General features: G+C 36.5%; 1 protein-coding gene across 1 annotated transcript in view; it reads left to right on the top strand.

The window, feature by feature from the left end:
• Nucleotides 1-11,690, top strand: part of LOC306769368 (phospholipid-transporting ATPase ABCA1) — a gene marked incomplete at both ends in the record, with an annotated part of 181,952 nt that extends 170,262 nt beyond the window's left edge. Inside the window, 2 exons of the mRNA XM_079257951.1 lie at nucleotides 5,420-5,663; nucleotides 11,562-11,690. Of these exons, the coding sequence (XP_079114077.1) occupies nucleotides 5,420-5,663; nucleotides 11,562-11,690 (373 nt within the window). The remainder of the gene's footprint in view (nucleotides 1-5,419; nucleotides 5,664-11,561) is intronic.
• Nucleotides 11,691-16,856: the final 5,166 nt, after the last annotated feature.

Genomic DNA, 16,856 nt, shown 5'->3' with positions numbered 1-16,856 from the left:
TCTAGTGTATATTCTATTAGCATACAGACACAGACACACACTTTGACGATCATTTGGAATTTTGATCAAACATGACAAATGTTTTGCTCTCTTACATTCCAAAACCATCCTGTACCGATTCACCTCGATTCATACACCCATCTGCCTATCTATCCTACCTCACACTGCTGGTAGATCCCCCGACAGAGCTCTGTTAGCACACCCCACAGGAATTCAGGAGGTTTTTTAGATGGCTTCCTGCCTCATCAAAGAATCAGACTACCCAAGCCATACTGCGACCCTTTGCCCTGCATTCGCCCTCCTCTGTGTGTAAACAAACAAGGTTTGGAAGCGGTGAGGGTGACCTTTCTAAGCTTCCTCTGATGAAGGAAGGCAGTCAAATTATGTTCTGCCTGTCATGCCCTTATCTGTGCCTGGCTGTTTGTTTTAAATTACATGGAAGAACGATTTTCCAGTGGACCAGAGTGAAGGAGAAGATTGAGGTAGAATAATGAAAATGAAGAAGAGAAAACCGCACCACAGAAATTACACTGGCTCTGCCATGCTGTGTTGAGCTTCTGTATCATATCTGTAATGTAAAATACTTTTCAAAGGATTAGCCAAGACGGTGTGTGTGGTCATGACTATAAATATCATTCAGTCACTGTTTTTTTTTTGGTTTTTTTTTTCTAAGGCTAAATTCATGCCCAATTTTCTGCAGATTTTCATGTTATATTGTTTTTGAAATCACCATTTAAAACTTAATTCACGGTTTCAAACATGAGATGTAATTAATATGACCCTGAGAGCAGTTCAGGTTTAATACATTAAGATCCAAGCTTACTTTCCCCTACATAGTGTATCCAGGACAAATTAACTTATTTTGTTGTGGATACAGAGGCTGAGCAAAATATGAACATATGGAAGAAAGATATTTCTCTGAAAGTGCTGCCTGAGGTTCTCATGTTGCTGCAGAAAGAAAGAAAATAAGACAGGCGGGGGGAGAGTATGAGGGGAAGCTAATTGATAAGGCCTTTTTTACTGTCACTGACAAGCAGCCTTTCATTACCAACATTCTCCCCCAAAACCTGCCAACCATTCCACCTCAACGCTTCCTTGCCTTATTGGATTTCATGCAGAAATGTTTTTTTGCATGTTGGTGGAGCTTTGCCACTGTTGGAACAAAGGAAATCTCCAAAGCCAGCAGCCTTAACAAACAAGGCGATTATGGTTATTGAATAAGGAATTAAACTTGATTTGTGTGAACTGCTATGACATTTTGGCTGTGGTCTTTGGTTACTCTTGCATCATACAAAAAAAAGAAATACAAACATAGTATGAAGTTGTACAAGAGAGGAAATGTGAAATGATGCTTCAGTATGGACGCATTTCCAGAAGGTTGCAAGTTTTAAAACCATTTAGTGTTGACATAAACATGAAATGCGTTACCTAAATCTGTGCTGCACTACAGAAGCACAGTCGGACTGCAAACACATCAGATGCAAAACTAAAAGGCCGAAACCATAGACTTAGCCTCTGTGATGTCACAAGTACGTTTCTGAAGAGCTGAATTGAAACTCATTGGGTTACCATTGTCGCCATCTTTGCACTGTCGTGCATACCATCTCTCCTGGAAAATAAATTTTTAAAAAAAATGGGCAAAAAGGTGGAGCTGAGAGGGGGGGGCTGTGAGCATCGGGTGGGAAATTGATGTCTATCAAACTCCAGTCTTTCTATAGCCAAGAGTTAATGGAGGTAGGTGGGCACAAGCTAGCTGGCTAAAAACCACGGTTGTCTACATTATGCCGAATTTCGAGATTAAATTGCCTCTAAACTTACTTTTACACATTGGCTTCACATTTAATCGCCAGATGCTGCCACTTGACCAAAACCAAAAGTAAAATCCAATTTAAACGAAATAAAGTAGCTCATATGCTTATATACAGAAGCTGAGAACAGTCGTAGTTGTATGTATTTTTTTTGTTGTTTTTTTAACACCGTTATTTTGAGATCACGGGATAAATATCTCATTATCTCGAGAAAACAAAGTTTGTTATGCTGTGATAATGAGATAATTATCCTGTGATTATGAGAAAATCTGTTCATTATCTCGAGATAATGAGAAAATTAAGCCGTTATCTTAGGACAACCACTGACAACAAAAATTTAAAAAAAAGGGTAAAACGATCACTCTCAGCTTCCATATCTATACCTAAGTCAAAACTATCTCAGTGACTGCCTCTTTTTAAAAGGAGTGTTATTCAGTGAAGAAATAACCAAAAATATTCTTTCAATAAGGCATAACATGTAGCTGTCACAGTCCAGAAGAAGTTAAAACAGCAAACACAATGGTACATATAGCAACTGCATGTTCACGTAGCATTAATATAATGCTCCATCTTCACATAACAAGTAACTGTTTGTCAATGGGACAAGATTTGAAATATTTTATATTCTAATGTTAATCCTGTGTTGGCAGAATTTGTTATATTTAGTGTCTCACGTATATTTGATACACAGTGGCCTCACTGGATTTCACAAAATCCTAAAAGGATTTAAAGTATGATGATGGTACAAATTTCACATCGATATTCAAGATTTTGTTGCATAATGGAGAGGGAATTTTTTTCAAGAAGCTTTAATGTATGTTTCTGCAATGTGCAACAGATTGTAAAGCATTATCTTCTTATTTGAATGTCACAAATTTGCACCAATCTCCTCTTTGCTTGCAACCCTGCAAAGCAGTACAGGTGCTTAGGTTTTACATGTGCTTGCAGGTGTTATGTGAACACATACATGTACCATTTCTTGCTGACTATATTCGTGAGAGGAGGTATCTTGCTGATTCGTACCAGCCACACAAAGATTTGCAGCAGAAGTGTTCAATGGGTAGGCGCTTGCCACCTGTTGTAAGTAGCACCAGAAGAAATCACAGTCCACATGCTAGTCACTGTGTAAATATGGATCAGCCAAATTATCGGTGTGTTATTCTAACATGTACCAGTCAATTAGCTTGTCGCAGAAAACAGAAGCTTTAATGACTGTTCATTAAGGATGTACCTGTTGCAGCTGGAGGAGTCGCTATCTGTGTTCTTTACATAAATGGCTAATGGCTGGGACAAAAATCACTTAATATTTTCTAGCTTTTCATAGTTCAAGAATTAAAAGGAGCATAAAGTCCACTTGTACTTTATTAATAGAAATAAGTGTTAAATGATAATTCCCATACTCAGTGCAAAGATTCATTATATGTCCACCGCGGTTCTTCAACTTCAAGCAGCCCATGCGCCCATGAAGTCTGTTCATTTCGCTTCTCTGTTGCAGAGCTCCACTTCCTCTCTCACTCCCTTTGGGATCATGTAAGCCTGCAGTGTATTCACCATATCTCTAATTGCCACTATGGGAGCCTCTAACTCATTGCATGTTGCACAGTACCAGCCACAATGGACATTTCTGAGAGTAAATCCAACATTAGGGAATTAATTAGGCAGAAAACAATGGGTCACAAGAGTGCTAACGACAGAATAACAAGGCACAGGGTTTTATTTTGTGCTCAACAGACATAGCACACATTCAGAGATGCAGAATGCTAATTAGCTTTTGTGCTTAACTAAGCTTCATTTTAGGTTTTGACAATATTTTATGAAAAGAATTATGTTTGTGTTGTAAAGATTTACAACGGGCACATTTTCACATATTGTAAAATATGATCACAGTTGAGTGAAACGTATTCATATGATGTACTTTTCATCCACATATCCATCATTAACTGTGTTTACATGGACGAACGTTGCTTGAAAAAAATCTGAACAAAGATTCTAGCTCACATATTTATATGGACGCTACATAAACTGATCCAATCACTCAGTTGTGCGTTTCACATAATGGAATGATTTCACACAATTATAAAGCTTTTGACATGTGCAATTCTGGAGTGGACAAAGATGAAGATTTTGTTCAATTTTAGATGTTTGAACCATTTTTTATTTCAAGCCTTTTCCCCTCTGAGGTGCGCAATAATCTTCAATACTTTCAGTTTTTATAACCAGTGTACACTGGCCAGATTTCTACTTTGACTTCCTGTTGTCGGTATTTTTCCAAGTCTTCCCTGAAACGCATTAAATTAACGCTCTAGCCCCCAGGTGGTTTGTGCATTTGCAGAAAGAAACCATCAGAATGCACATATAAATGCTTTTATTTTCCTGTCTTCTGTTAATCAGCTCATTGAAAGGTTTGGACCACTTCTTGATTGGATACATACTTCCTTCCACTTGAAACTGATTGGATAAGTTGGGGTGATTAGAATTTTCAATGGACCGAAATGATCTTTTTGTAGTTGTAAACTTTGAAAAACTAGGAATTATTTTTTGCTCTGTGCATTTTTTTAACAACTTAAAAAAAACACTTCACACAGAGCAAAACAGGGCTGAAGTACCTTCTTACTGGAATGTACACTATTGAAGAATTTCACTTCAAAATGATGCATGTACCTAAAAAGTTACCAACCTCTGGCAACTTTTACAGTACGGATTGCTCTATCATGTAAATTCAGCTTTCACCATAAAACTCAACAGCTCTCATTTATTAATGTTATAAAAATCTAAAAAAGTATTTTTTTTATATGTTCTTGAGAAATCAAAGCAATCCTGAATCTCCCCAATTTCAATTTTATTCTCTACTCCTCGAGTAAAACTCAGTGTCTGTACCTTTTAGCAGATTAATGTGCAATCGTTTTTTCCTGTTAGTGTGTTTCTATCACATGATGCTGAGTTGGTTTGTTAAAAACTACTTCCAATTGTTGTTTAAAGCAAAGTGGAAACTTTTAAAACTGGAGGCATTAAAAGCATGTAAAAATGCATTCAAACATCAAAGCAATCAGTTGACCTGTGAATATTTTGTGATGTACAACACAACAAGGTAAGAATGTGACTCATACAAAAATACTGGTCTCCATTTTATTAGAATTTTATAATTCATAAGCCATTACTCTGTTGCAGCAAGAGTGCACAACCAATGTGTCTCTTTTAAGTGAGCACAGTTAATGTCAATCTATAGTCGGTACAGCTGATTGTGTCAGTTTCTGCTTGTATTTCAACTAGAAACGTTTTTCTTTGATCAGTGTCAAGTTGTTTTTGGCTTTCAGCTGGGTCTATCTCCTCTTTTCCTACAGCTCTTAACATGCCTGAAGTTTAAAATAGCTGGGAGCAATTATATTTTGAATATTTAATTTGTATCTCTCAAATTTACTGCCCAATTTTGCTGGAATTGGACCACCTGTTGCTCATGACACCATGCCATGATCACAGGAAAGAAAGAGAAAAAAGGAAAAAAAAAGAGGTCACTATGTAGATCACACGCTGTGAGCTGTTTGGCCCTTTCTTGCTTGTTTGCAAGTTTTTGTTTTGGACTGAATGCTTAACGATGATGGCTTCACTTCTAGATTTGGTGACGGCTACACAGTGATTGTGAAGGTCGGCGGCTCTCCTCCTGAGCTGAAGCCAGTCGAAGACTTCGTCCAGCAGACTTTCCCAGGCAGCGTTCTCAAGGAGAAACACCACAACACACTGCAGTACCAGCTCCCATATGCAGAAGGAGCTTTAGCATCCATTTTCAGCCAGTTCGCCAGCCATCAGCAGAGGCTGGGTGTGGACGATTACTCCGTGTCTCAGACTACTCTGGATCAGGTGAGATACATTTCAGTGCTCTTCTGAAACTTTTAAACTGCCAACACGCTATATTAATTGTTTCTTTTACTCTATTTTACACATTAGTGTCATGCGTGACAAAGCTGCCTATGAAATTGCAGTGTTATTTAAAAATATTCCTTTTCCTAAGAAACTCAAATTACAAGGAGCGTTTGATTTTCACACCCTCTTCCTCAAAATCCCAGCATGCCGCATTAATAGCAAATATGTGGCATCATGCAGTATGTAACTTATTAAAGTTTGACAATTGCCTATATGAACAGCATTAGAGTCCTGCATACAGTCCAGTTCGGACTTTGAGATATACTGTGGATACATAATAGATGCAGACTTTTGTCTTTTCATTCATTATCTTAAGCGCTTAGTCTGATGAAGGGTCGCGGGGAAGCTGGAGCCTATCCCAGCAGTCTTTGGGTGAAAGGCAGGTTACACCCTGGACAGCTCGCCAGTCCATCTCAGGACCTTTTCTTGACTCATTCCTTTCTTTATGAAAACCTCATTCTCTGCTTTTTCTGGCGTAGATCCACTTACCATCAGCACGCACGCGTCTGCATCAATGTTGATATTTCCCATAATCCCAACTCATGTGTCAGTGCCAGACACCTCCAGGAAGGTTTTAGTTGTATATTATGACAGACAAATGGTGTCGTGCTCGAACTGTTGAATAATTTTCATTCGTGCTTCAAAGATAAACATTGGATTTAGCCTGTGTTAGCTTAAGAAAGGAGAGACAATTTGCCTCTAATGTTCCCCTTTGACAAGGGCAATTTTGAATTGATGACAATTTTACAATCCTACATTGTAATTCTGTGTAATAGCAGCTCAGTTTAATGGATCATTTAGCCGTCAATACATACATCACGCAATTTAAGTGCTCTAATTTAATAATTCTATTCGATTCTGGGTAACATTTAAAGGTCTATTGTTCTCTACACATTGTTGTCATTAAGACTGTCAGACTGCCAGATATGGAAAATTCTTAGTTTTTATGGTTAAGATGGGTGACCTGCTGGCTCCTAGTATTGATTTCACATCTGGACTGATATATAAAACGCTCCCACAGCCAATGCCTTCTTTTCTTTTTTCATTCCTGCCCATGTGCTCCACCTGATAGTTGAAATAGTTCTGCGTGTTGTGGACTGTCTTCACCTTGTATTTTCCTCGTGGCCCCTGGGACCTAGTACAACCAGGCACTCAGTGGTGAATGTGGGTATGTCTGGTCTTGCAAACCCTCTATTAGCTCAGCAGCAGATGACCAGGCGGGAGGTGAAAATGACCTCTCGTAGTGTTCTACAAAGGTCATCAGTCCTCTTTGCTATGAGGAGAGAAAAACATTGAAAGGAAAAACACACACAGATGGGAGTCATTTGTACTCACACTGCTTTATTCAAATGATGGCATATACTACAGATATATTAAGAATCTCATTATCAAGGTTTTATTAACATGATCCCCATGTGGATAGCCCATAATTCAACATTAAGCCCTCTTTGGAAGCATTATTAATGTAAAATATGCCTTTCAGAAGGCACTCAGACCTCCATTTAAAGAATAAAAAGATTGATGAAAACCTAAATGTTTTAAGTAAGAGTCACGGACTTTACAACTCCTAAAGGATTTTTAACAGAATGCTGTTTTTATTTTGCAGATTTCTGGTGTTTCAGCCGCATATAACTTCTAACCTTGTATAGTTCTCTTTTAACTTCAGTGTCAACTTGCCCCACATTCTGCCTGGGTCAGTATTTACCAGATCAGATGCAGCAAATAAATCATACTTAGACTGTGAGGTCACAGTATTAAAACATGGAGCAGGAGGGCGAGAAAACCTGTGGAGATCCAGACAGTCACCTTTCATTTGGTGATTTATAGAGAGGAGCCTTGACCTATAGTATAACACCAGACTTGCACTGCAATTAATATTGATCCACACAGCCAGGGGTTCAGGGGTTGGTTGCTGATCACCAAGGTGCTGCAGAGCAGATTTAAAAAGAAAAAAAACACAAGTTCTCTTTTACAGTACTTTCAGTTTTTTGTTTAAGTGCAGTCTTTTATTATTATTTTATTTTTAGCATGTTTTTATCATGTTATCTCTTATGTTGACACTAACCTCATCAAATGAAACAAATGAGAGTAGATTCTGTTTGTATATAATTAGGTGTCCGTCAGCAAAGCTTTCTCAAATGGAGGTATATCTACCTCAGGGGGTACTTGAAAAGGGTACTTTTTTTTGCTCGTTCTTTTTCTTGATTTCAGGTAGAAAAAAACGACGCAGTGGCCAGACCATCATTCTGCTGCTATAATACCTAAATAATTTAATTATAATTATAAATATAATAATAGAAGACTATTAAAAAGATCAATAAAAACTATAAAAATGACAAAATTTTAGTAATGGATTATTTTTATTTGTTTTTAATTTTTTTTTTTTTTAACAAAAAATCTATTTTAAAATTATGAACCAAAAAGTCCTGATATTTGATTTTTCAATGTAATTTTCCTACCCCTAGTTTATTGTGAACAACAATAAATTGACTATATTAAAACTACAATTTTATTACATATTGGAATAATACAATGATGTAAAAAAAAAAAAGAATTATAAAAAAAATTAATAAATAAATAATAAAAAAAATATATAGATATATATATAATGGCAGATTATGAACATGCAGATAACATCTACTTAATGTTAAAATGGGAGAAAAAAAAGGAAATAAATTTAACTCACACAAGAACTTTTATATATTCCAGAGGTTAATTGGGTGATTCGCGTCCCCCCCCCGTGTTATGCCTCAATGGGCAGCAAATAAACACCCAAATGCACCCTCTGTAATGTAATTAATGCCTGTATCCATCTGTTATTAAGAAAATGCCACTCAGTTGCACTGGTGCATGACGTTCACTTCATGAATGGATGGTTAGCTAAATACAGAAAGCGAACATTAGCAAATAATCCCAGCTCAGAGCACAAGTTGAATTTGCCATGGTTTTCTCAGTCAAAAAACACTTCACCACTGAGGCACTTTCAAACTTGGGATCTTACTGAAACTTCACCACAAACAGCAGTTAGAAATTCTGTTGAAATGCTATACAGCCTTGGTCGTAAATAGCAAATGCTGTGTGCGCCTCAGCATATCAAGGCAGTATCAGCCAGTGGCAGAGGCCAAGAGAGATGGGTGGGGAGTGTATTTGTTGCTACTGTCATTCTTATCCCCTTACTCATCCTCCCCTGACAAGATGCCTTGACAGCGCTGACCTTGATACACACTGCTGATGGTATGACATCACACACAGAAACGTACTTTAGCCTTGGGCTTTGTGCAGAAGTTACAAGATGGGCTTGCTGTTACTTTCTGATACCCGAGCATCACAAACTTTCATCAGCCTATATTTTTTCAGGAAGCTCCGCATATCGAAGTGGTTTTCTGTGAGTCAGGAGTCTTAACGGACAGCCGTGTTTGTTTGTTGTGTGTTTTCTTTTGTTTGATACTGCAAGAAAATGTAGAAACAAAGTCCTGAATTCAGAACATAAAAAATGTGACATTTAAAAGTTATATGTTTGTGACACTGCAATAAACAAAGTTCTCCTACATTTTTATGATCGTCATGGCAGCAAGTTCTGCCCTCAATGGTAGAGACTTTGTGGTACTAGATCTTAGCGCACCATTCATTTCAAGCAGGTGTTGGAGCAAGGAAACATCGAAAACATGCAAGACACTTGATCAAGAGGTCTGGAGATGGTGATCCCTGTACCAGATCAAAACCAGTCAGCCTACCATTGATCAATGATACTGCAGGGTCAAAAGGTGCTGCTTATAAAGCATTCCTCTTGGTCTTTTTTGTTTCCTTCAAGAATTTAGTATGAATTCATTGAGAAACCTTGCACCAGTTGCAGGCAAGAGACTAAGTCTAATAAAGTACCAAATCAAAACGACGAGCTTTACAGCCAAACTGATCGATGTTTTTAGCAGTTAAATCTTCATAACCAGTATTGGTAGTGAAATGGTGGGAAGCTATTTCACATACTGAATACATGAATAGCAATACATGTCTTTTAATGTTTTTTATCAGACTAACAAGTCAATAAATCTCTTGTAACATGCCTTTCCTTGATTTTTTTCCTTTTTTTTTTTTTTTTTTTTTTTTTTAATGGGGAAAAAAGCCTGAATTACAATTATGATGCTCAGTACTGGATGGATTTTAATAATCTTACTTTAACAAAAATCGAGAGAATTTTCTTTTTTGGGTTTTTTTGGGGGGGGTATGTGGTGATGGGGTGGGTGTTGGATGGTTTTCAAATATACATGTTAATTTTATTTGCTGGTCCTGCGATGGACTGGCGAGCTTTCCAAGGTGTATACTGCTTTTCGCCCAGAGACTGCTGGGATAGGCTCCAGCTTCCCCATAACCCTTCATCAGAGTAAGCGGTCAGGAGAATGAATGAATAAATTTTATTTGCTTATTTCTCTTCCCATTCAGTTTTCCAGTTAAGCTCTACAAAATACATCCTATTTTTCTGAATGCCACAAGTCATTAGTGACTCGATGAACAGTGATTGATTGCAATGCTTTGACAGCGGAAAGATTGACGAAACCAACTCAAATGTAGTTTAACATGTTGTTTTTATCAATGTATAGAATAAAATGGGGCCACTGATATGACCTTCATAGAAATGATCACCTGATTTTAGCAAGTTTGGTGCTTTAAGAACAAGCTGTGGCATTTTGTGGCCCACTGAGCAACCATGATGTAGTGTAACAATCGCTTGTCCAATTTTTGCTTATTTTGACATAAAAGCTCATTTTGTACTTGCCAAGCATCAAAATCTTTGTTCTAAATACATTTTTATATGCCGTAATAACCATGACAATGAAGAGTCAAATATCTACATTCTCCCCACTAAATATTTAATAACTTCACTGCAATTTTTAAGTAAATGTCAAAAAAACACTTTGTTGAACAAAAGAAAGTTTGTTGATGCTCGTAAAGACATTAATATTAAATAGTCTGACTGATGATATTCCGATTGTAGTCACTTGTTAATTAGAGACGAACACTTCAAATAGATTCTCATTCCTGGAGCATCATCTCAGCATCATAGGAGCAAAACAATGTTTCTAAGCCCAGTAGAATACTGATCCTTAAATCAGTTTATTTATGCCTTGTAGCATTTGTTATTTACTATTTACTTGAGCACATTTTGTAGCTATAAAAAAAAAGCATTTAATTGACAGAAACTCTGAGTGCTTTCTGATGGAATTGGTCTGGATGCCTCTGCTCCCTCTTTTTTTTTTTTTTAAATCCATTGAAATTTTAAATGCAATCCAGTAAATCACATATCCTCTTGCATTCACACAGCCAATGAAATCCATTTAATGTAAAAGCAATGCTCTTATCATTTTATACGATCATCTTTGTTGCTTTTTCTCTGCGGAGTCAAAGTTTTTGTGCAGCTTTACTGCTAATGCCGGTGGAATGCAAAGCCTGCGCTGCGCTGCTGTTTACGGCGCAGTGAAATGCACTCTGCTTTTTATGAAAGCCATCGGATTGATTTCGTCTGACATTAAACGGGCATCACAGAGAGAAGAATGATTGTTTTATTCTCTTTCTCAGCTGGTCAAAGATGTCAAACTGACATTCACTGTGTGAGTCCAGGCGCTTGCTGGATGCTTCACAGCCCATCTCTGGCAACTGATTCACATGTACCCTGTTCTCTGCAACACTATTTCTGTTTAGTTTTTAAGGAAGGAAGGGAAGGGGGCAGAAATGAGATTGATCAAGAAATGACCACAGGCTATTAATAAATGCCGCATGTGTTATTATTTCTTTATTTTGACTTTGCTGTTAAGTAGGTTCTTCTTTTCATTGAAATTTCAGGTCTTTGTGAACTTTGCAAGGCACCAACATGGGGAGGATGAGATCCAGGCCTATAGCAACCCAGTGGATCTTTCAGATGAGCTGCCTTTGGAGTCAGTAAGGACCTCCCAAGCAGCAGAGAGGGTGTAATGGAAGAAGCACTACATCACACGTACAGATAATTCAACAATTTAACTTGATCTTCAGTGGCAGTAGCATTTGTTTGGCTTAAACGACTTGATTCGGCCCTACATCAAAATCCTTCATACTTATGGAAAAAACACAAAGCCCTGGTTAGAAATACTCATTAGTTCTTCACCATTTTGGTTTTAGTGAGATTCTCCAGGTCTGGAGCAAAGGAATGCTCTTGCTTACCTCTTATGGGCCCCATCAAAGGATTGTCACAGTTTTGAATGACTGAAGAACTGTTCAAGTGCTTTATTAGATACATATTTTCACATGATAAGTGTATAACAAGTTACTGTAAAGTCATGAAAACTAAACTGTGTTTTAACAATATGTGTAAATTAAATTCTAAAGGTGGATTATCTTTACTTCACTTCCAGATTTCCTTAAAGAAAATTAGAAATTATTAAATCATTTCATCATATCATTTACATAAACAGCATGAAAACTGATTTTTTTTTTTTTTTTTTTTTTTTTTTTTTGGCGATATCTTAGCCCGTTTGAACCATTTTAATAGTCCATTTTTGTTAAGAGTTTCTGAACACCACATACCTCAGTGTGAGAAAAAGGGGCAAAACAATTGCTAAAATCATCATATATTGCACATGAATCACTGTTATTTTCACTTCTATCAGAATAGACTTTAGACAGTAGTTAGTTTCAAACTTGATTGAAGTTTGTTGATGGGCACTCCAAGCATTGCCTCGGGACAGAAATGAAATGTCAGACATGTTGGCTTTCTGATGTATGAATCAGCCTCTAATTAACTGTAACTGATGTTCACCAACACTGTCTGAGGTTACTGCAGTTGCACAATGCACAGTTAACTGCTACACGTTGGGTCTGCGAGAAAGGTGACACGTCTCATGTGTGAAACCTCATTAGTTTACAAGCTCATCTATTTACAGCCCTTCTGTTGCTGCAAAGACACCGCAATGATGAATGTAAATTGACACTATAGATACTTATTTATTTTTGTTTCCTTTTTTAATGCATTGCCAGGGGATATTTTATACTACGCTAATCATTCCTTCTTACACAGTATCTGTATCTTTGGACACACTTGCATTGGTCAGTGAATGACTACAACAGACCACTACCACAAATTATTTAGCTTCCCTCCTCATGCACAGAACTGTGTAATGACCATAAATACATTGCCAAAAGATGATCCCAAGGAAAATATGTGTTGTGCAATATGAACTTTGCAGGCTATCAAAAGAGAGTGTATCCTTAATTTCCCTGCTAATGTTAGCGATTGCTAGTTAGCTTGTTTTGCTAATTATCTGTTCAAAACTCTGTCTTGAAAGACTTTGTTAGTGCATTGCAAATATTAATTATATCGTATAAATATGAATATTATAATAAGACTTGAATTGAATTCTGGCCTCTTTTACCCAAAAAGGCTTTTCAGTCACTCCCATAACATGTTGCAAACTGTGTTGACTGGAATACTGAAATCCTGTATGCAGTGCTAAAGTAATACAGCTTGTTGTTACTTAAAAATCGGCTTCCTTTTGACTGTTTGTTTTTATTAACTCTTTAAATTGGCATGATCTGCCTGTTTTAATGCTTACTTTTAACCAAAGAAACATTTATTTATTACATATTTTCTAAAATGCACCGATTACAAGCTAGTTTGATGCTAGCATTTGAACTGTAAACTGCATTGCAGTTATGGTATCATAAACATTTCAAACTAAACTCTAATTGGTCTGTCAGTACCACCGTCATATGTTTATACTTCTCAAGAATCAGATAGCTTTTTCTTTTTTAGGAGATTATCACAGCCTTTTCCTTGTCTTACTTACTATGGTCTTGCACAGCTACAACATTACACTATTCTTCTGCAGTTTACAGTTTTTTCTCCGAATTTTAACAAACCTGAATTCAAATCTGGTTTATTTTCAGACTTTGAAATAATTTACAGTCACTGTCCCTGTGTTGCATTGTCATGCCTTCTGTAAAAGTTAATGAATCCTGTTTGTACTGAATACTGCTCTGCCAAGACATGATTAAACATTTGCATAAATTTTAACAAGACTGAACTGATGTTTATTCTGCTCTTTATTTGTATCATAAGTTAGTTGGATCTCTGCTAAACTTTTTACATTCTGTTCTACCGACTTGTCCTTCAATGTGCTAATCCCCCTTTTTCTTGAGTTTAGCTGCCAGTCGCAGCCTCTCCCACGTTCTTCCCTTGCAGTTATCTGGGAGTCAAAATACACCATGCACCTCACTGGGTAAGACATTTTAGTTCACATTTAGTGGAATAGCTCCATCTTAAACCTGAAGAGACATTTTGTCTGCCAGATGTCTTGGACTGAATTCATTTTCTTGTCAAATGCTCACAGAGATATTTTGTTTGCGGGCTTTCTTATCTATTTTGCTTTTTGGAGCCAATAAAAAGTCAGTATCCCCTAAGTTATATCAGTTTTTTTTTCTATTTCTTTTTGTACAAAAGAAAAAAGTTTTAAAAACAGAGCTGACTGCCAGTTTGAAAACATCCTATATATTCTGAATTCCCTTCCTCCCTTTATTTTGTTTGATAGTTGGTGTAAATGAATGTTTGTTTTTTTTTTTTTAATATAAGTATCGGATTTAAAACAGGACTTATTTGTAAGTTTCTTTCAACACTTCGGTGATTTCTTACTTCTAATGTACCTTAATATGCAGTATAATTAGTTTGATTCAAAGCTGTCTTCACAAAACCCTGAATTTTCCTCCATATAATCTCATTAGTTCAAATTTTGAAGGCTAGATTTTCATAAATGTGCTAAATCATTCCTATTTCCCTCATACTAGTTTCACTTTCAGCACAGCCACCAGAAATTAGTAGTCAGGCAAACTCTGTCTTTAAATTGAATATCTGGTATTGATCTTTGTGGCCTCTTTCATGAGGAGCCCCTCTTTGCTTTCTTTCCTCATTACAGCACTGCATTCTGGGGCACAGTGTCAGACATGACCAACCAAGAACTGGGGGAGCTGAACTGCACGGAGGTGATAAAATCCAACTCTAAAGGTAAGATTACTCATTGCTTTTCATCATTATTCTCTTGCACTGTTTACCCCTAAGCAATGTGTGGCTTTGTGAGCAGAGGTTACTTTGCAGATCAAAGAAGCGGGCCTCGCAGGCCGCTTATACAATTAACTCACCAGATTGTTTGAAATTATTCATGATTCAAATAAAAATAAAAGGATTATAAGGACTATGTGAGAAAGATGCAGGCATCCCCTCACCAAGCAGCTGTTCCATGTCACACATACAGACATGTACATATCACCCATTTATTTCTTTAATTGTTTCTGTTGATGTATGTATTCACTAAAGATGGATCCTATTTAGTTGAATGATACATTAGTATATGTTCTGGTTTGCTTCTAACCTCTCAATCTCTCTTTCTGAGGTGATCTTGGAGATCAGCAGTATTATGGAGGTGCACCCATGAATGTTGCTGACAAGGGCCTGGTGTGCTTAATTAGTTTGGGTGGCACAAACCAAATGGCCTGAAGGGGGGTGGGGAATATCTTTTATTTTTTCTTGATTAGTATTTTTTTGTTTTGATTGTTAAAGTAAATGGCTAAGGCGTGATGTAATTTAGTCTTTTTTTTTATTTTTATTTTTTTTTTTTTTAGTCATATTTAGAGTTAAGCTGTATTTTTTGTTTTAAAGGTTTGTAATTGTGAATACATTCCTGTGTTGGGTACTGATGGATATGGTTCTAGCCTATATATACTGGTGGAGGAATGTGAGAAAAAGGGGGAAAAGGAAACAGAAAAGAAATGTAAGTAAAATCAGAGTTTCATGGTTCTTGCGCCTCTTTTTTACTCTGGTTGTACACCAGAGGGGACGTCGCCATTCTGCATTTCCTGAGGTTAAAACCTTACAAACTACATTGAAAATATGAGGCCTCAGCACCATGCTCTGCATCACAAACAGAAGTGTTGGTGTTTGACAGGGTGTCCAGATGATTATGTGAGCTACAGGTAGACACTCATTTTGATGCAACATAATAACCAGATCAAATCCCTTGTGCTGCTTATGTTATTATTATAATACACTAAATGTATTACCCTGTAACAGATTCCTCGTGGGACATTTATTTGTGATTTTCATCTGTAATATGTTGAATAGATTATGTAAACAAAGACAGATCAAATATTTGATAGCATGGATTTGCTTATTTCTCATTTCCTGCTTTTTATCTTATTCTGTTTCACCATTTTCTGTCTTTATTATTATTATTATTATTTTTAATTCTTTTCAAGTTTATTTAATGCTTCTTCTGTGCGCATCTACACTGCTTTTAATGTTTGACGTAAAGCACTTTGAACTGTCTTGTATGTGAAATGTGCTACACAAGTAAACTTGCCTTGTCTTGACAATTAGGCAGAGACAGTGGAGAAACATGCAGAAAGACAACTGTTAAAGCTTAGCAAAACTTAAAAAAAAAAAAAAATTATAAACTGCTGCCAAAAATCTGTTTACATGTTGCTCATTCCCTACAAAAAATAAAAAATAAAATAAACAAGTTTAGTATAAGCTGTCCAAGAATGAGCTTCTTGAACTGGGCTGCAGGATTTAAAATGCAACAGCAGAAGCCTGAAAAATTTAGCAGAACAGTTTAAAATTAAAAGAAAAACAGTTTTCTATCATAGATTGTGCTTTTAATGCAAGATATCCTTCTTTTTTGTAGTAATTTGTACAGCTAGCAGCATCACTTGTTACTGGTAATGATGAGTGTAAAAATACACCCAGAGACAATTATTAATACATAAGAAATGTCCATTTCAAGGATTATAGAAGCAGTGATGTTTATTTCTTTCTGTCAGGTTTGTTATGTCTTCCCCTAACAATGAATCGGTTTTTATCATCAAATAAATTTGCTTTGAAAATGTTTTAATGTAATCCAGTAAGACTTTAGGCATCATGTCCGCTCAGATATGTGTATATATGAAATGCTTTTATTAGTATAAGTATAATGCTGATGTCAATATCATACAAAATTACAATAAAAATAGATTTAAAAGATTTCAAAGGTTAGAAGAAATTCAATGGTTTGCTTGTCAGACCAGCTCTTTAAAAAGCCTCCAAATGTGCTGTTCTTGCTTCAGGATGGATTTTGGAGG

Source organism: Telmatherina bonti, assembly GCF_933228915.1.
Source record: "Telmatherina bonti genome assembly, chromosome: 18".
Classification (NCBI taxonomy): Eukaryota; Metazoa; Chordata; class Actinopteri; order Atheriniformes; family Telmatherinidae; genus Telmatherina; species Telmatherina bonti.
This window is presented reverse-complemented; position numbering and strand designations above follow the sequence as displayed.